At 39.4% G+C, this 21,679-nt stretch overlaps 1 protein-coding gene across 1 annotated transcript in view; it reads right to left on the minus strand.

Moving 5' to 3' along the window:
- Positions 1-21,679, minus strand: part of LOC124796307 (cholinesterase 1-like) — a 248,441-nt gene that overhangs the window by 126,106 nt on the left and 100,656 nt on the right. Inside the window, exons 2-3 of the mRNA XM_047260433.1 lie at positions 19,781-19,918; positions 2,205-2,336 (exon numbers count right to left, since the gene is read on the minus strand). Of these exons, the coding sequence (XP_047116389.1) occupies positions 2,205-2,336; positions 19,781-19,918 (270 nt within the window). The remainder of the gene's footprint in view (positions 1-2,204; positions 2,337-19,780; positions 19,919-21,679) is intronic.

Genomic DNA, 21,679 nt, shown 5'->3' on the forward strand with positions numbered 1-21,679 from the left:
AATGAAGTGCTCAGATTAAAATAGTTTAAGACAGGGATGTAGACTTTTGCCCCTACTGTTCAACCTCTACATCAAAGAAGCAATGATGGAAACAGGGTAAAGGTTCAAGATTAGGAATAAATTTCTGTATGAAATGACATCACTGATAAGATTCACTGATGACATTGCTATCCTCAGTAAAAATGAAGAAGAATCATAGGAGCTGTTGACTGGAATGAACAGTCTAATGCATACAGAATATGGACTTAAGAGTAAATCGAGGAAAGACAAAAGTAATAAGAAGTATCTGAAATGAGACCAATGAGAGACTTAACATCAGAATTGGGGATCACAGAGTGGATGAAGTTATCAAATTTTGCTACCTATGCAGCATTATAACCCATGATGGTTTGAGCAAGGATGACATAAAAAAGGGCAACCACTTACAAAAAGGATATTCCTGGCCAAGAAAAGTCAACTAACATCAAACATATGTTTTAATTTGAGGAAGAAATTTCTGAGAACATATGTTTGGAGTACAGCATTGGGTGGTAGTGAAACATGGACTATAGGAAAACTGGAACAGAAGATAATCAAAGCATTTGAGATGTGAGGCTATAGAAGGAAAATGAGGTGGACTGATAAGGTCAGGAATGAGGAGGTTCTCTGCAGAAACAGGGAGGAAAGGAATATATTGAAAACACTGACAAGAAGAATGGGCAGGATGATAGGACATGTGTTGAGATATCACAGAATAAATTCCACGATACTAGAGGGAGCTGTAGAGGTTAAAAACTGTAGAGGAAGACAGAGCCTGGAATACATCCAGCAAATAATAGAAGATGGTTGCAGTTGCTACTCTGAGATGAAAAGTTTGGCCCAGGAGAAAAATTTGTGGTAGGCATCAACCCCCCCCCCCCTCCCCCACACACACACATCACACATATATACAAAAAAAGCATAGTCTTCTGGAGCAATGCAGCTAACTTCTAAAAATGTACATTTATTCTGCATGAGCATGCAATAAGAATGTTAGGTGAAGTTGATACTGAGCACCTTGTGCATGCCTTGTCAAGGACAAGCTTACTTGCCAATAAATTTGCTCCCTAATTGTATTTGTGGTTAACAACAAGTGTGAATTCAGGTTGAACTATTCAGTCCACAGCCATAATATTAAAAATGAAACTAAGTCTCATATAGACAATGCATCTCTATCTAGGGTTCAGGATTGAGCCTTATAATCTGGTGCTGAAGTCTACAACAGGTTACTGGTAGATATCAGGTAGGAAATTTAAGTCCCTAGGTATTCAAATATAAAGTAAAAAGAGTGCCTTATTCACCAGTCCCTTTGAAAGTTATCAGAGTATGGGGTTCAAGTTTGGTAACTCCACTTACACTAGTGTTCATAACAAACATGTTTTGGATTTGTCAGAATATATACATAAATGCTTTAATGATGTGTTAGATAAAACAGCAACTGAACAGCATAAGAGGAGAAGCACAGGTGTTTTTCAAAGGACTTGTTTTACACCTAATTTACATATAATTTATATAGAGTAATCTGGATTTAACTACCATAATTTTGAGTGTGAGCAGATTACCACTAGCCATAATTTGTTGTTATCATCCTTTACAAACTACACTGAAGTTTCTGATTCTCCTTATTAGTGCTTAATTCATTCTACACTGTTAAAGACTCTCCTGCTTTATGGGTTTACAGAAATTGGCGTTTAGTTAAGATGGAATATAAACATAATTAGTAGCTTGTTCTGATTATTCTTATTTACTTTTTTGCTTTTCAAAAAATTTAGGTTTCTAAGCTCTCTGTTTAAGATTTCCTATATTAGCTTGAATTAAGGTCTTATACTAGCAAATTATTTTTAGTGCTCTGTCAATGATACGAGAAAACAAGATGCACTACATGGAGGATGCATTGAGCAATACATTAGCACAAATTGCTTGTTATTATCCATCACAAAAGTAGCTTATAATTACTGCTTCTGTCTGTTAATTTATAATATGGCTTATTCCGCATCCCTGTAGGCTATGTGGGACAGTGGGATTTACAAAACACAGGATATGAATGAATGAATGGATGAGTGGTTGGTTGATTTAAATGGACTTACCTATGAAACAGTTTCTGCAGTCTGAATTACCACAAAACACCTCAACTTTGCCTGCTCAAACTGGTTTAGAGTATTATATGTGAATTGTTTTGCACTCACCTTCTGAGTATATACATTGAGATACAGACAGTCCTCTTGTCCATACGTTATTCCAGCAATTAGCTCTTGTGTGCAAAATGGAGAGCTCTTAGTTGCATCTACTGTTTCATTTAAAACAAAAGGCACTGGATCCTGAAAATTTTGACACAATGAAAATTATTTCAGTCATTTACATGCTAATGCATTACAAGAGTATTCATTACAAGCTCTGAATACTTGCATAAAGCAGCAAAGTAAATAGGATTCCTTATTCTCATCAGGCTAGTATCAAGGAATTCACACTAATTCGAGCAGGCCTACATCCAAGGTCCAGAATTTTCATTGCAGTGATGAGAGTGACAAACACATGATTTATTATGAAAAGGATAGATTACTACTAGTGGGCATGTTGAGTTACAGACAGGCAAAACAAAAAGACTGATAAACAAGTAAACTTTTTGCCAAAAAGGCCTTCATCAGAATTAGACAATACACACACACACACACACACACACACACACACACACACACACACACACACACACAGAGGCAGACACACATGAGCAATAGACTCTGGCTGCCTAGGCCAGACTGCAAGCAGTACCACATGATGGGTGAAGCAGTCCGGGTGGTGGGGGTATGGAGAAGACTGGGATGGGAAGGGGGAGGGATGGCAGGGTAGGAGTGGGTGGTGGGAGACAGTAAAGTCTGCTTGTGGGAGCATACAAGGAGAGATAGAGACTGACTGGGATGAGGTAGAGAGGGAGTACTACAGTTATGGGCAGAGGGAGGGGGGGTGGAAATGGAGAGAAGTAAAAAGACTGAGGATGCTTTGGCGGACTAGAGGACTGCGTAGTGCCGGAGTAGGAACATGGAAGGGGATATGTAGGTGTAGTGCAATGACTAACGAAGGTTGAGGCCAGGAGAGTTACAAGAAAACAGAATATACTGCAGAGTAAATACCCACCTGCACAATACAGAAAAGCTGGTGTTAGTGGAAGGGATCTAGAGGGCACAGACTGTGAAGCAACCATTAAAATGAAGAATGTTGTGTTGAGCAGTGTGTTCAGCAACTGGGTGGTCCAGCTGTTTCTTGGCAACAATTTGTTGATGGCCATTCATACAGTCAGACAGATTGTTGGTTGTCATGCTCACAGACAGCCCTACCTATGATAGGATAGGTGATGTTTGTGACCAGACTGGAGTGGATGGTGGTGGTCTCAACATGTCTGCAGGTAGTCATTGTCATTTTCCATCCAGATTTTCCATTGCTTAAATACACAATTTAGTCATTTCCGTGATGGAAGTCAATTAATAGAACTGCTACCAAGTAAAGTCTTAGGCAGAAACAGTCAAAACATAATATGGGGTTGATGGGGAAGAAGAGGTGGGTAATTATGAACACTGATGAAAGAATTATTTAAGATCTTAATAACTTATGCATACATGGAGCTGTGGCGACTGGCAGTCATTCAGCTGTCATCGCATGATAAGCAGGTTGCTTCCTACATATCAACTGAGTTTGTGCACTGGCCACTAGGAGCCAACTCCGTGATATTGTCACAGATGTTCTATGGTTTTAAGAGATATATTTTAGACTTTTCCATTACTGACTACTTTCTGAGATTCTTGCTCTTAGCATCTATCAATGAATTGTTTTCTCCAGTTTATGTTAATTGTATTTTCATATTTCCTTGTGATTGCTGCAATTTAAAAGCACTCTAATTACAGATATAAAATGTATTAAATACAGTAGACACCTGCACAAAATTATTCCACAATAAGAACATGAAATTAAAGTCTCAAGCCTCCCACACCGCAAGACCTACAACAGTGGTGACCCTGACACGATTTGTCGGTGAGAATACATTTTACACACTCAATCATGTCTCATTAAATAACAGGAACATGTCAGAGATGGATGTACCTGCATCTCAAGACTGGGGGTACAGCTATCACCATTCTGGCCTCACAACCCTGCACTATAATTTGCAGACACTGATGTGAGCTTCCTTTGTGCAGGTATGATGTCTGATTCCACAAATTTTGTTTTAGTAATTACTCACTTGGATCATCAATATGTTGCCAAAGTGCAGGATGATATGTACTGTCCGGCCACTGTATTTCAACTGTCAGCCACTAACAGCTCTGCTATAGTGACATAACATACAGAATGCAGCACTTGGAACTGGACCTGGGACTGAGGCTTGCTTTGGTATGGAGCTTCATAATTGTACTTATGACAGAGCCTATCATTGGCACAGGCCTCTCAGTGCATTACCATTTGATGCCCAATGTCAAAAATGCTCAGCTACTGGAACCGTGACCAGGCTGTCCACCACTGGGTTCCAGTGTCATGCTGCCTCATATGATGCCAAGGTGACCCAGGCCACAGGAAAAGGGTATGCCAAGTTGCTCACTTAATTCCCTGCTCTCAAGAGGGTGCTGGAGGCTCTGCAACAGGTACAGTGTGATACGATGGTAGTCCCGCCGATTTCATACAGGCACAGACGATTAGCTCCTGACCAGTATGTTACTGTTAAGTTAGAGTTTGACACTATTCTAACCAAGAGGATCATCTGCCTGCCTAAATGATCATGGTCATCACATTTGCTTTTAGTCCATAAAAAAAAAGTGTGTGACATCCACGTTGCTAGCGCCATGCTTTAAAGACAAGAATGATTGCAGACCATTACCCAGTGCCTCTGTCTGCTACAAGACTATAACCATGCATTGTGTGGGAAACAGGTATTTAGCTTGCTAGATTGTCCCAAAGCAAACATGCAGACCCTGGTTGGTGAGAAAGACACTCCAAAGATGGCCATTATAATGCCTTTTTGTATGTTTGAAAGCTTAGTCATGGCTTTCAGCCTGACAAATGCCACACTAACATGGCAATGATTCATTGACTCAGTGTTATGGGGAGTACCATGTTGTTTTGCATACTTTGATGACATAGTTGTCTTCTCAGCAGCACCAGAGAAACATGAGCAGCATCTCACTGGAAGTTTTGAGCACCCTGACACATATGGCATTGTTTTGAACATCTCTAAGCGCTTGTTTGGATAACTAGATATAACATTTTTGACCCACCTTATTTCTTCAATGGATTCACACCAAATGAAGTTCTATTTTGGACATTTCTGGTCCAGAGACAGCCAAAGAATTATGTAGGTTACTTGGGGTGCTCAATTTCTACCACTGCCATCTGCCATACGCTGCAGAACTTCAAGAACCACTTACAGCAGCTCTGGCCAATCCAAAAACAAAAGGAAGGGTATCTGTGCAGTGATTGCAGATGATGACAGATGCCGTCAAGGCTGCCAAGAGGAGCACAACTGAGGCCAAGCTTCTCACTCATCCTGCTTTAGATGCACCCTCGTGCTTATGGTGAATGCTAGCCAGATAGCCATTGGTGCAGCACTGCAGTGAGGCCTGGCAGCTCCTTGCTTTCTACTCTCAAAATACTCTCAGAAACTGTCTCCAGCTTAGTAACAATGGAGCACATACTACTGGGAAATGTTGGCAATCTGCACATCTGTGAAATATTTCCGAATGCAGCTGGAGGCAAGAATATTCACAATCTACACAGACCACAAACCTCTGACTTCCACCTTCCATCAGAACAATGACAAATGCTCTCTGAAATGACAAATGCTCTCTGAAGCAGTTCAATCAGACGGAATTTATTTTCTCACTCAGTATGTCTGTTCTCCATACATAGGAGCATTACTGCTTTTAGTATATGTTTGCTGTGGACAGATCTATTTACATTATCACACTTAAATGTATCTTTTATCCAACACAATAAAGAAAAACATATGGAAATGTTGCTTGTAAGAAAAGAGTTGACCGGAAAAATGAAAAGGTAGCGTATGGAGGAAGAAAATAAATGATGATTTGTACACATAGCAGATAAGACAACAAAAACAATACACAACAGGTCTGATGCTCATTACAAGACTGAGAATAAGTAGATAACGATGAAAATTTTCAGATACATAAACCAAGTTAAAGTGAACACTTTAAGAATTGCAGAAATAAATATATGGATAAAGATGGGATTTTATGTAAACCCTTGTCTTATGCTAACCAATCAAGTGCTTTAGCCACTAAGCCACCTTGGTACAGCAGTTCACAGAACTGCATGAATTACCCTGCCTCCCTCCTCAATCCAAATTCTCACTATCATTCCAGTCTACTCTAAATTCCTTCTAACAAGTGAATGGAATTGCTGAGGCTGCCCATAGTCCCTCAGCATCAAACTTAAATGAAGGATCCAGCCTTAAACCCAGGTGCAGGTACTTGTACAAATGAAATGACATAATTTCAGAGACTTTACTGGTCTCATACTGATGGCTTAGTGGTTAATGCATCTGCCTAGTAAGCTTTGACAATTCACGCATGCAAGAGACCATTGACAGCAGTCCTTTTGTATCCCAGGCCATATTGTTCTATGAGATATGATGTGGGGTCTCTCTCTACCTCTAGTGCTGTGATCGTGTATTTATTTATTAAGCGTTTTGTTCCTGTTTACTGCCATAATTATTATGTTCAGCACATACAGGTTATGAATCATCAAATGCCGCTACTGAAATGGCTGTGAATTAAAATTCAAATTGATACATTATGTACCACATCAGAGACCTTGGCAATTATGCCATCTTCACCTTGATACAGTGCCATCCTAAAGGGTTCTACACATTTTCTGGTTTGCCTCTCACTTCTATCTGAACAGATTTACCTGGAAATGTATACCTCCACTAAATATGGCTCCAATCCATGTATGCTATGGTACTCCTGAGAGGTGTTCAACTTCAGCTGTAACCATGGTTTCAACTGAAGATTACATATTAACCATGGTAGGCTTTTTACTTGCTTTTTTTCATCAATTTTATGGAAGTAGCATCTTGGTTTCCTCAACTGTGGCACTACTTCCTTTTTAATTAAAAAAAATGTTCTGATCCATAAAGTTCAATGAATTGTTCAGTGGTGGTGTTCCTTAATGATTTGCCTCGTTTTCAAATGAACACACTAACTCAAAACAAAAGGATATGACTAACTGTACTACAAATTAGCACAATTAAAACCAAACCACAATGCTCTTTCCAACATCTCATAGCCATAGTCTTGAAACTTGCATGGGCAACTTGAACATGTAGTCCAGTCTGACCTTTTACATAGAAAAAAATCATATTTCATTTCTCCTCAGATGGTCCTACTGCCATGCTTGCCTGCGCGGTTTTGTTGCTCCATTTCACCTATCAAGTACACTTGACAGGTATACCAGTCTAGAAAATGGGGGCTACATTAGATGCTTGATGCAAAATATGTATCAATTGGAAGCTAAACAAAGAAACACACTGATCAGCAAAAAAAAAAAAAAAAAAAAAAAGGGGGGGGGGGGTCATGTGTATGCATTTCCATGGTGACTCAATTATTATTTACTTTCTAGCTATTTTATTGGTGGCTGTAAAAGATGGTTAACGAATCCATGGTAGCATTTAAAGTCAAAAACTTGTCTGTGGTTTAGAAAAAAATGTGTTTAGATGGAACTATCTTGAAGTTTTACTCATTTCTGCTATGTGATGAAATATTTGTATTGTTTGTATTGTGCTGTGATCAAGACAACTTCACAGTAGTTTTATTCACATCATTCAAAATAAAAACCATTGCCTAGGTTCATTCTCTCTCATACAGAAGAACCACAAGGAGCAGTTGAGTTGATAGCTTGTCTGTCTCCTCTCAGAAATTCTTATCCATTCACAGATGTTTTCTTCTTTTATTCTGATAAGGTATTTTCAGCGTTTGTCAATTTTTTTGCCTGAAATTCCTTGAAGTTGTTGGCCTTTGTTTGAATAACCTCTTTACTGTCTATCCAAAATTTAATTCAGATCAATACCAGCTTTTACCAATGAAATGATGCAATTTCAAAGACTTTACTGGTCTCATACAGACATGATTTTATGTATGTAGACTGAAGCAGCGAGTGAAAATTTGATCCAAGGCCAGGAATCAAAGCTGGGTCTCCTGCTTACTAGGCAGATGCATTAACCACTAAGCCATCAGTATGAGACCAGTAAAGTCTCTGAAGTTATGTCATTTCATTTGTACAAGTACCTGCACCTGGGTTTAAGGCTGGATCCTTCATTTAAGTTTGATGTTGAGGAACTATGGACAGCCTCAGCAATTTCATTCATGTGTTAGGAGGAATTTAGAATAGACTGGAATGATCGTTAGATTTTGGATTGAGGAGGGAGGCAGGGTAATTCATGCAGTTCTGTGAACTGCTGTACCAAGGTGGCTTAGTGGCTAAAGCACTTGATTGGTTAGCATAAGACAAGGGTTTACATAAAATCCCATCTTTATCCATATATTTATTTCTGCAATTCTTAAAGTATTCACTTTAACTTGGTTTATGTACCTGAAAATTTTCATCATCATCTACTCATTCTCAGTCTTGTAATGAGCATCAGACCTGTTGTGTATTGTTTTTGTTGTCTTATCTGCCTATGTGTACAAATCATCATTTATTTTCTTCCTCCATACGCTACCTTTTCCTTTTTCCGGTCAACTCTCTTCTTACAAGCAACATTTCTATATGTTTTTCTTTATTGTGTTGGATAAAAGATACATTTAAGTGTGATGATGTAAATAGATCTGTCCACAGCAAACATATACTAAAAGCAGTCATGCTCCTACATAAGGTGAACAGACATACTGAGTGAGAAAAGCTTAATTTTAATCAATATTTTAGTTTTCCACACCTTTATTCTTCATACATCTGAACTGTGTTCTACTAAAGAGCCAAGACTGGCTCACTACCGGCTACCACCCGATATCATGGCCAACCTTGCTCACATGTATACCATTCCCACAGTAACAGTGATGAGGTAACGCTTAGAGGAGTGCCGCTGATAAAGGTTCTGGAAAAGCCTCCTGCAGCCAATCAGAGAACTGTAAATGATGACATTCAGGCCAGAGCATGGGCTGGGTTGGGGAGGCTGAGCCAGGACCAACCACTTGCTCTCATGGCAACCAGCTCCCAACCTTATCAGATGTGCCTTGTGCTTCCCTCTCTCAAGAAATATGTCCCTCAGTCTTTTTGATAGCCTCACAGGCAGCACTTCTACACTACAACAGTAAATTTCTGTAACAAACTACAGCCACTTTTTTTATGTTGTTCTCTTTTCACCAATTTTCATGCACTCTTGGATGCCCACATCCTGATACTACACTGCCCTCGACCAAGTGTTGTACAATACATAAGTAGTTGCCATATGAACCATATTATTAGTGATTCCTCTATTACCTACATTTGATCCTTTCACTTGTAATGTAATAAGTGGTTTGTCAAAATTGGCAAAGCTCAAAATTACTCAGCCATTAAATAAATAGCAGCTTTGGTGTTAAAGATTTAAAAATGCCTTCTATCTCTAAAGCTGCAAGAGATTACATACTGAACACATTTGTTGTTGTTGATGTGGTCTTAAGTCCAGAGACTAGTTTGATGCAGCTCTCCATGTTACTCTATCCTGTGCAAGCTTCTTCATATCAGGTACCTACTGCAACCTACACCCTTCTGAATCTGCTTAGTGTTTTCATCTCTTCATCTCCCTCAATGATTTTTACGCTACTACCATGGTCTATGGGTAGCGTCTTTGATTCATAATCAAAATGTCTTTGGGCCCGGGTTCGATCCCTGCCACTGCCTAAATTTTGATAAATAATTAGCATTGGCGGCCGAAGACTTCCGGCAAGCTGAAGATGAACAGATAGAGAAAGTGTATGAGGATATTGAAAGGGTAATGCAGTATGTAAAGGGGAACGAAAATCTAATAGTCATGGGCAACTGGTATGCAGTTGTAGGGGAAGGAGTAGAAGAAAAGGTTACAGGGGAATATGGGCTTGGGACAAGGAATGAAAGAGGAGAAAGACTAATTGAGTTCTGCAACAAGTTTCAGCTAGTAATAGCGAATACCCTGTTCAAGAACCACAAGAGGAGGAGGTATACTTGGAAAAGGCCAGGAGGTATGGGAAGATTTCAATTAGATTACATCATGGTCAGACAGAGATTCCGAAATCAGATACTGGATTGTAAGGCGTACCCAGGAGCAGATATAGACTCAGATCACAATATAGTAGTGATGAAGAGTAGGCTGAAGTTCAAGACATTAGTCAGGAAGAATCAATACACAAAGAAGTGGGATACGGAAGTACTAAGGAATGACGAGATACGTTTGAAGTTCTCTAATGCTATAGATACAGCAATAAGGAATAGTGCAGTAGGCAGCACAGTTGACGAGGAATGGACATCTCTAAAAAGGGCCATCACAGAAGTTGGGAAGGAAAACATAGGTACACAGAAGGTAGCTGTGAAGAAACCATGGGTAACACAAGAAATACTTCAGTTGATTGATGAAAGGAGGAAGTACAAACATATTCCGGGAAAATCAGGAATACAGAAATACAAGTCGCTGAGGAATGAAATAAATAGGAAGTGCAGGGAAGCTAAGACGAAATGGCTGCAGGAAAAATGTGAAGACATCAAAAAAGATATGATTGTCGGAAGGACAGACTCAGCATACAGGAAAGTCAAAACAACCTTTGGTGACATTAAAAGCAACAGTGGTAACATTAAGAGTGCAATGGGAATTCCACTGTTAAATGCAGAGGAGAGAGCAGATAGGTGGAAAGAATACATTGAAAGCCTCTATGAGGGTGAAGATTTGTCTGATGTGATAGAAGAAGAAACAGGAGTCGATTTAGAAGAAATAGGGGATCCAGTATTAGAATCGGAATTTAAAAGAGCTTTGGAGGACTTACGGTCAAATAAGGCAGAAGGGATAGATAACATTCCATCAGAATTTCTAAAATCATTGGGGGAAGTGGCAACAAAACGACTATTCACGTTGGTGTGTAGAATATATGAGTCTGCCGACATACCATCTGACTTTCGGAAAAGCATCATCCACACAATTCCGAAGACGGCAAGAGCTGACAAGTGCGAGAATTATCGCACAATCAGCTTAACAGCTCATGCATCGAAGCTGCTTGCAGGAATAATATACAGAAGAATGGAAAAGAAAATTGAGAATGCGCTAGGTGAAGATCAGTTTGGCTTTAGGAAAAGTAAAGGGATGAGAGAGGCAATTCTGACGTTACAGCTAATAATGGAAGCAACGCTAAAGAAAAATCAAGACACTGGAAAAAGTGTTCGACAATATAGAATGGTGCAAGCTGTTCGAGATTCTGAAAAAAGTAGGGGTAAGCTATAGGGAGAGACGGGTCATATACAATATGTACAACAACCAAGAGGGAATAGTAAGAGTGGACGATCAAGAACGAAGTGCTCGTATTAAGAAGGGTGTAAGACAAGGCTGTAGCCTTTCGCCCCTACTCTTCAATCTGTACATCAAGGAAGCAATGATGGAAATAAAAGAAAGGTTCAGGAGTGGAATTAAAATACAAGGTTAAAGGATATCAATGATACGATTCGCTGATGACATTGCTATCCTGAGTGAAAGTGAAGAAGAATTAAATGATCTGCTGAACGGAATGAACAGTCTAATGAGTACACAGTATGGTTTGAGAGTAAATCGGAGAAAGATGAAGGTAATGAGAAGTAGCAGAAATGAGAACAGCGAGAAACTTAACATCAGGATTGATGGTCACGAAGTCAGTGAAGTTAAGGAATTCTGCTACCTATGCAGTAAAATAACCAATGACGGACAGAGCAAGGAGGACATCAAAAGCAGACTCGCTATGGCAAAGAAGGCATTTCTGGCCAAGAGAAGTCGACTAATATCAAATACCGGCCTTAATTTGATGAAGAAATTTCTTAGGATGTACGTCTGGAGTACAGCATTGTATGGTAGTGAAACATGGACTGTGGGAAAACCGGAACAGAAGAGAATTGAAGCATTTGAGATGTGGTGCTGTAGACAAATGTTGAAAATTAGGTGGACTGATAAGGTAAGGAATGAGGAGGTTCTATGCAGAATCGGAGAGGAAAGGAATATGTGGAAAACACTAATAAGGAGAAGGGACAGGATGATAGGACATCTGCTAAGACATGAGGGAATGACTTCCATGGTACTAGAGGGAGCTGTAGAGGGCAAAAACTGTAGAGGAAGACAGAGATTGGAATACGTCAAGCAAATAATTGAGGACGTAGGTTGCAAGTGCTACTCTGAGATGAAGAGGTTAGCACAGGAAAGGAATTCGTGGCGGACCGCATGAAACTAGTCAGTAGACTGATGACTAAAAAAAAGAACCAATACTAAATTGGTGATCCCTTGATGCCAAAGAACATGCCCTACCAACTGATCCCTTCTTCTAGTCAAGCTGTGCCACAAATTCCTCTTTCCCCCCCCCCCCCCCCCCTCCACCCCCCCCCCCCCCCCCCAAATTCTATTCAATATCTCCCCATTAGTTACAAATGGCTCTGAGCACTATAATATCTCCCCATTAGTTACACATTTATTCTCAAGTAATTGTTGTGATGCACACTGTTGAATATAGTAGTCATAATTGTGGTGCCTACCTGGCTAATAGGATGACTTCTTCTTACCACAATAAGCAACATCTCATAATTTGCTCAAAGCAAATTCATTGTTCCTGCCATCCATCCACCCTTCTGTCTTCAACCTATACCAGTTGCCTTATTTCTGCCAACATACATTCTGTTCTCCCCTCGCCCACACCATAATTAGTTTTCTATCATCAACTTCTCCTCCATAATTATTTTCTTTTTTAAATTGACTTTCTCTGTTTTGCCATACCTTCATATTTTTCATGTTCTCTTGTCTTTATTTTTAGCCTTGTTTTCTACCATTTGCCCCTTCTTAGGCTTGTTCTCTACAGTTTGCTCCTTCATTTTCCTGTGTCACTGCTCCCCGTGCTTCTAATTTTGGACTATTTCTCCTACTGTATATCTAACTTGCTGACTGTTATTCCTGGCAGTTTTAATATTTAAGGCTTTCAAATTTTATCTACCGCCATTTTTTACCTGACTTGTCATGCTGGCCTCTCCCCCCAGCCTCAGGGCCAACATGACTTTTCAGTTTTATCTTAGAACAGCCCCAGCTACTTAAACCATTTCTACCTTTCTTATTTATTAATCTTTTTGATGATAAAACCTTATCATCAACATTTTGGCATTTTGTGGTAGTTAATAGCTTTTTCTATCTCCATATATTATTAAGTTTTTGCACATTATGATAATCTTTTTTTTTTTATTTTATTTATATTTCTTTTTCCGTGTAGTCATCAAATGATGGCTTTTGTAAATGTCATTTTGTTACAAAGGTATAGTACATATTGTATTTGTGTGCAAAGATTCAATACATCAAATATTTATTACACAGTTAATACATAATCCTTTCAATGAATACAGACATTTTTTACAAGAAATTCAATTTTGTTTAAAATGGATACCTGGTATATATTCTTATTGCTTCTGGCAATTTTTTATACTGCATTGGCCACAGATATATTGACAGTGCTCCGGTATGACACTTCCTGGCAGATTAAAACTGAGTGCCGGGTCAAGACTCAAACTCGGGACCTTTGCCTATTGTAGACAAGTGCTCTACCAATTGAGCTACCTAAACATGACACGACCCGTCCTCACAGCTTCAGTTCTGCCAGTACCTCGTCTCCCACCTTCCAAACTTCAAAGAAGCTCTTCTGCGAACCTTGCAGAACTAGCACTCCTGGAAGAAAGGATATTGTGGAGACATGTATTAGCCACAGCCTGGAGGATGTTTCCAGAATGAGATTTTCACTCTGCAGCACAATCCACTGCAGAGTGAAAGTCTCATTCTGGAGTGCTCTGGTACTTTAAATTCTGTTCTCTGTCTGTAATAGCTGTGCTTATTTCTTCTGTTGTGATTATGCACATCATAACATTTGAGTTTGTCACCCTGATGGGTTCCAAAAATATGATAAGTCTATGTATATACAAGCATATAGCAAGACAATTATTTCTGGAAAGGGCATCATGGTGGGTTTCCCTGTATCCCAGACAATGTATCAGCCTAACAACTCTCTTCTGTAGCAACAATATTCTATTCAAATGCATATCAGGAAGACATCCCCACAGCTCCCATAACTTATAAAACATAAAACTGTCCCATAGTAGGCCTACGATGTTTTTAGATTTTTATTATATACAATTTTGGACAGAGGTTAAATAAGTACAAAGCTCTGCTTACTTTCCTATGTATGTAGTTAACATGGTTTTCCCCTCAAACACTGCCATCCAAGAGTAGATGAAGGAATTTACAGTCTTCACTGTCCGTCTGCATCTATATTTATCTCACAGAAACACAACTGGCCTTTGCCCATTTGACTTATAGCCTGGGTGAATGATGTTTGCAAATGGCAGTTTTTTGTTTGTCTGGATTATTGTTTTATGTATGACTGTTTTTCTGTAATATTTTACATGCTAAATTGTCTGGTTAATGAGAGACTGATCTTTAATCTGAATTGTCAGGGTATTACGCATGTCACTGACAAATAAGATGGTGGGTTGAAGCGGAAGCTTTCTCATAAAGGCTTTCTGACCTCCTTTTGATGAATATGGTGATTGATGGTTCTCCTAGAAGTCCTTAATATGTGTGTATTGGGTGTCCCAGGCTGCAACTGCAGTGGTTCAGAGAATCCTATTTTGTAAGTCCTGTAGTTTCATCAGATGAGAGCTGCTGACATGGACCATACTTCAGAACCATATAGCATCATTGGAAGGATGACAGCTTTTTACAGTCATAGCTAGTCACAGTCAGTAGCCCTCCATCCTTGAGGAGCACGTAAAGTTGATTATGGGCCTATTTAATGACTTAGCAAAAGTTAAGCATCTATCTAGGTGAATCCCAAAATAGACTGCCAAGTCACTCGATTCAAGCATTCTGCCACCCACAGAAATCTGTCAGTTTGGATGGGGAGGTGGGGTCACTTTTTGTGTGAACCTTAATGCTACACTCTTCTCTGGGTTTATCTTTATCTCCCAGATTGTACAGCAACTGGTGATCTCATCAAAGTGTCCTTGTAGCTTTCTGGCTATGAATGTGATGTTGCTGTTGCTCTTATAGACCAGTGTGTCATTGGCATAAAATGCTATTTCACTGCCTGCCAATTTTGTATGTCATTGGTGTATGGTTCTATTGACAGCTTTGGTGGTCTGGGAGTTTTAATTGATGTGATGTTATTAGATACCATACTTTTCAAATTAGTGAGGTTTATAATATGTATATTATTACAATTTATTTTAGTTCTAGTATGCTTCTTCCCAACTAATTAGAAAAGTTATAATCTTACTTTACCTCAATAAGAACCCCATCCTTCCCCAAAGCTAATGATCAATTTCACTCCTTTGTTTTCTAGGGAAAAGTACTGGAGTATCTTATCCACAGAGACCTCACCAACTTCCAACTAATTAAAAAAGTTATAATCTTACTGTCAAAACTAAATTCCATCTGATGAAACTACAGGACTTACAAAATAGGATCCTCTGAACCACTGCAGTTGCAGCCTGGGACACCCAATACACACATATTAAGGACTTCTAGGAGAACCATCAATCATCATATACATCAAAAGGAGACCAGAAAGCCTCTATGAGAAAACTTCTGCTTCAACCCACCATCTTATTCATCGGTGACATGCATAATACCCTAACATTGGTACAACGTGATTCGAGACTTGTGTTTTTGTGTTCCTTCTGTAACAACTGATGTTAGTTGTGCCATGGATTCTATTCACTGTGTTCAATCTTTACCTAACAATATGAGTAACCAAAGTAATGCTATGATACCTGTTAAGTTGATGAAACCCAGTGAAGACAGTGTAGATGTAGCATTTGATGAAATTGAAAGTGATCTTTTGCATGAGGTGTCTGACAACACAGAAGATGAGTCAGATTTTGGGTGTCCTTACATTACAATTAAGATTGACCAGTGGGAAGATAACTGTCTGATTGATACAGGTAGACTGATTTGTGATATGTCTGAACAATTTAGAGACAAGATCAAGTAAAGTAGGAATTTTGTGGAAATGTCCATAGTAGATGTAAAGATTAGGAATAGTATCTTAGTATGGCTTTGTATATCACCTTACTAGTTCATTTTTTCATTGCATTTAGCTCTGTTTATTGAAGTTTCATATGTGAACTCTTTTTAATCCATTCTGATGTAATCCCTGTATATTTGTTTTTTTCAATATAAATTGACAGAGCGTTTGTCATGTGTGTGACAGAGGTATTGAATAGCATATTTAACACACAAAACAATGTTGCAGGCTTTTATGTGAATGCTAGACAGGAAGTAACCTATCTGTTGGAGTGTGTGATGAGAAATCTAGGCGGGAAACTGGAAGATGAGGGTGGATCCATTCCCACACTCCTGTATGGCTGCAGCCTTGCCAGTCCAGTTGACTTACAAGAGACCATAGGCGCTGCCTAATGTACTCAAGCATCTGTGGTGGTGGTGGTTAGTGTTTAACGTCCCATCGACAACGAGGTCATTAGAGACGGAGCGCAAGCTAGGGTTAGGGAAGGATTCGGAAGGAAATCGGCCGTGCCCTTTCAAAGGAACCATCCCGGCATTTGCCTGAAACGATTTAGGGAAATCACGGAAAACCTAAATCAGGATGGCTGGACGCGGGATTGAACCGTCGTCCTCCCGAATGCGAGTCCAGTGTCTAACCACTGCGCCACCTCGCTCGGTAAGCATCTGTCAACTACATCAGTGTTGTGACTGAAATTTAAAAATTGATAGCCAAGAAATTATTCTATATGAGGAATCCATGAAACTATTTGTTTAGGAAAGTCGTGACTGCCATGGATTGCATTATTCCGCACAAATGTATGTTTTTTCAAGTAGGGGGATTAACTTCCCAATACATTATGTAACTTGAAATAATGATGTGGAAGACATTTACAAGTACAGACAGTATAACAAGCTGTATACATTTCTGATTTCACACACCTATTTTGGTCCTCAAGTTACTCGATTATGTCATTATTCAAAGCTATTTATGAGTCTGATTACCTGTATTTACCCTAAGTATTGCATTACTCTATCTCACTGGTACTTGAGTTGTGGGCAAACTCATGCTTAATTCTGTTTTGGGTACCCCTGGTCATCGCGACTGTATGTGTGTAGTCAGGGAGAGAGGGCAACTATTGATTGAGGATAGATGCTTCCTATAATTACTCTTTACACATGACTGAGCTTACTGATATACGATTATGAACTTTATGCATTTTGTTGTGTCAAAACATTTCTGCTGGTGTGTACCCAGTGTGGTTTGCGTTCATGGGTCGGTCCCCAAATCGTAAGTTTAGGCCCAAATATTTTTTCATTATTTTCTCCTTTCATGAGTCAACATATCCTTACAAACTCTGGTTTATGTGGCTGATTGATTTTGTGCTATATTCCTACTCATGACTGAGTGTATTCTTCTGGTCTGTACCCATCATTGTAAATCTTACTCCTCTCGAATCTTGTGAAAATAATTCATCGTCATGGACTGTAGCAACAATAAGAAAGGGAGGGGTAGAATAGAAACCTAAGTTCCCATATTTGGAATTCAGATCCTCAGCTACTACTAACCACTGCCTGATGCCTACCAATCACTGAAGATCCTGTACACTGAAGTTTTCTTAGTACCATCTATAATCTAAAACTACTGCCAGTACTTGATTCCCTACTTTTAACTCTCTCCACGCAGCCTCGACCATACCAAGTTTGGCATCTCAACTGAGTTTGGCATCTCAACTGTTCAGTGGCAAATCCTCTGCTTCATGAAGGTTGCACATCCATCACCCGGGTGGCCTTGGCAGTTGAACCTCTGGGCAGAGTAACTGCACACGTTGAATCGCTTGGTTGGCAAGAGATGCGTCTCTACGATGCAGATGACATCTATGGTGCAGATTTGCCACTGTCTGGCTGTCTGTCTGTGTCTGTATATGTGCGGATGGATATGTGTGTGTGTGTGTGTGTGCGAGTGTATACCTGTCCTTTTTTCCCCCTAAGGTAAGTCTTTCCGCTCCCGGGATTGGAATGACTCCTTACCCTCTCCCTTAAAACCCACATCCTTTCATCTATCCCTCTCCTTCCCTCTTTCCTGATGAAGCAACCTTAGGTTGCGAAAGCTTGAAATCTTTCTTTTGGTTCAAAAATTATGTGTGTGATATTGCGCACACTCAGTATGTGCAAGAGAAGTGTACGGGTAACAAGGTCAACTGTCTTGGAGAGATCTAAAAATGTGCCTCCAGTATGCTTTCCTTCATCTAGATAGCTGCTGACTTGCACAAATTTTGTGACATCTTTCGTGGTATTATAATATTTTCAAAATCTACATTGGGTTTCTGTGAGGAAATTGTTTTTATTGAAAAAGGCACTAAGCTTTATCAGCAGTGCTTTTTTTCTAAACAAAAGTTTGAGGTTACTCCGACATTGGATATAATGCAGTGAAAATTACTTATAGCTGAAGCATGGGATACCACCCATCTGCTTTTAGCCATGACGTCATCAACATCGAACTACAAAAAAAATGGTATCGGCCACAGCTTCGAAATGCTTGAACAGTCAATGACATCGCTTTTCCCACCAAAAACTGCACTGGTATCGTTTGTATTACAATTACCAACACGAAAAAAATGAAATAAAAAATTTACGTCCATGAAATAAATCTTTGGCACTCTTCCAAGTTCTCAACATCATACAAAATTTACTTTGTTGACGAAAAAATTTAGGGGTACACATCCCCCAGTGTACCCCAGAAAAACAGCACTGTTTATCAGCATTGCTGGAACTGTGACTATGTGGAATAATGATCTGTATTTTTCTGCCACCTGTCAGATATATTTATTTTATATTTAATTTAACACACTGAAATGTGTTTCAAGCATGTTTCACTCGTTGTTAGTTGTTTATGCATACCGATGTTACTTAAAGATGAAATGCCTTAGTCTAAATTTAACTAGAACTGTTCTGTTCACTTGTGCTGCTGCTGGAGTGGCTACTGGCGTATTTGGGGGTAGCAGCTGTGCCAGAAATTCTTGTACAGTGTTGTCTTCTGCTGGTATGGAGCTGTACTCCAGTAGCCACTGCAGCAGCAGTAAACAAAACAGTTCTATGTTAAGTCAGACTAAGATATTTTATCTTCAAGTAACAGCTGTATGCTTAAACGCCTGATGATAAGCAAAACATGCTTGAAATGTGTTTCAATGTTTTGAAATAAAGTAACTGAATTTGACTAGTAGCAGAAAAATGAAAATAATTGACTAATTTAGCTGGGAGTTTCCACTTAACTCTTTTTCCACAATAACTGAGAATTGTTTTTGTTGTAATTGGTCAACAAAAATTAAAATGCCTCAAGAGAAATGAATAGAATTCATCCCATTTATTATTTGTACCTTTTAAGTGGTAGACATGTCTCAATTGTATCTAGCTAGTGTGTTTTTAAATTTTATTATGTCTGTGGTGAAACAAAGATATACGAGCATTCTTAACATGTTAAACAAAAATTAGCCTGCACAACAAGCTGTACAACAATAAAAAATTAACATTCTTGCAAATAAAGTAACCCACCTGGAATCTGAGACTCCCAACTGGGGGTACAGCATAAGGTATTCTCCTGAAACTGTAATATGGCTTTCCTGCAATCGAAGTCACATTAAGACCCACCACTGACCCACTGCCTACTGGCACTGTTACAGTATTTTCACTCTGAAATGTAAAAGTAAAATTACCATTAATTTGCAGTAACAGATTTCAGAGAAATTCAGGAATTGCCTCTCTGGCAATTACTACATTTGTAGGCAATAATGCCTAGTCCTTTCTTCCTCTGTTACAATAGGAGTTTGCACTGCGCACTGGTACAAGGTAGATTACGTGGTTACACATAAAATAATTACCAGCATCACTGTAAATTACAATCATATTTACATCTAGTAAATAGAGATAGTGGAACATTATTTCACATCTCTTTATGTAACTTTAAAAAGTGTAGGAAATTATGGAATTGGGTACTGGATATATCAAAACAAGCAGACATCATTGAGAGTTTCAAGGGGAGCAAGGGCAGTTACTAGCTCAAACAGGGGAAAGGAATACTACAGAGTATGGAGAGTTGGCTTTGATGAACGAAATAATGCTGACACTGGAGGAAAAATTTGGCAAAAAATATAAATTGAAGCACATTTTTCTTGTCACAATCTACACTGAAGAGCCAAGGAAACTGGTACACCTGCCTAATATTGTGTAGAGCCTCCGTGAATACACAGAAGTGCTGCAACAGGAAATGGCATGGACTGGACTAATGTCTGAAGTAGTGCTGGAGGGAACTGACACCATGAATCCTGCAGGGCTGTCCATAAATCCGTAAGAGTATGAGAGGGGTGGAGATCTCTTCTGAAAAGCTTGTTGCAAGGTGTCCCACATATGCTCAATAATGTTCATGTCTGGGCAGTTTGGTGTTTAAACTCAGGAGAGTGTTCCTGGAGTAACTCAGTAGCAATTCTTGGCGTGGTGTGTTGCATTGTCCTGCTGGAATAGCCCAAGTTCATTGGAATACACAATGGGTACAAATGAATGCAGGTGATCGGACAGGATGCTTACATACATGTCACCTGTCAGAGTCATATCTAGATGCACCAGGGGTCATATATCCCTCCAATTGCACACACCCCACACCATTACAGAGCCTTCACCAGCTTGGAACAGTCCCTTGCTGATATGCAGGGTCCATGGATTCATGAGGTTGTCTCCATACCTGTACACATCCATCCACTTGATACAATTTGAATCGAGACTCGTCCGACAAGGCAACATATTTCCAGTCATCAACAGTCCAATTTCAGTGTTGACAGGCCCAGGCAAGGCATTAAGCTTTGTGTTGTGCAGTCATCAAGGCTACACAAGTAGGTCTTCAGCTCCAAAAGCTCATTTCATTGATGTTTCATTGAATGGTTCGCATGTTGGCACCTGTTGATAGCCCAGCATTGAAATCTGCAGCAATTTGTGAAAAGGTTGCATTTCTGTCGATTGAATAATTATCTTCAGATGTCATTGGCCCCATTCTTGCAGGATTTTTTTCTGGCCGCAGAGGTATTCAGCAATAACCGATCTATCAACTGTGCCAGACACTTGTTGTCTTATATAGGCATTGCGACTGCAGCACTGTATTCTGCCTGTTTACAAATCTCTGTATTTGAATATGCATTCCTATACTAGTCTCTTTCGTGCCTCAGTTGCATTTATATCGCTGTGAGTAAAACAAGTTTCAATTTATAAAAGAAATATTTATATTCTTGGTGCTGAAAATTGTCACACCAACAACCTTGGAGAATAAACGAAAAATACAGAAAATGAAGTAGACAAAATTGGATACATCTACATTTCCATACATACTCTGCAAGCCACCATACGGGGTGTGGCAGGGGGTACTCTTTACAAATACTTGTTTCCTCCTCATATCTTGTCTTTGTG

This window comes from Schistocerca piceifrons, chromosome 4 (assembly GCF_021461385.2).
Source record: "Schistocerca piceifrons isolate TAMUIC-IGC-003096 chromosome 4, iqSchPice1.1, whole genome shotgun sequence".
In the NCBI taxonomy this organism is placed as follows: domain Eukaryota; kingdom Metazoa; phylum Arthropoda; class Insecta; order Orthoptera; family Acrididae; genus Schistocerca; species Schistocerca piceifrons.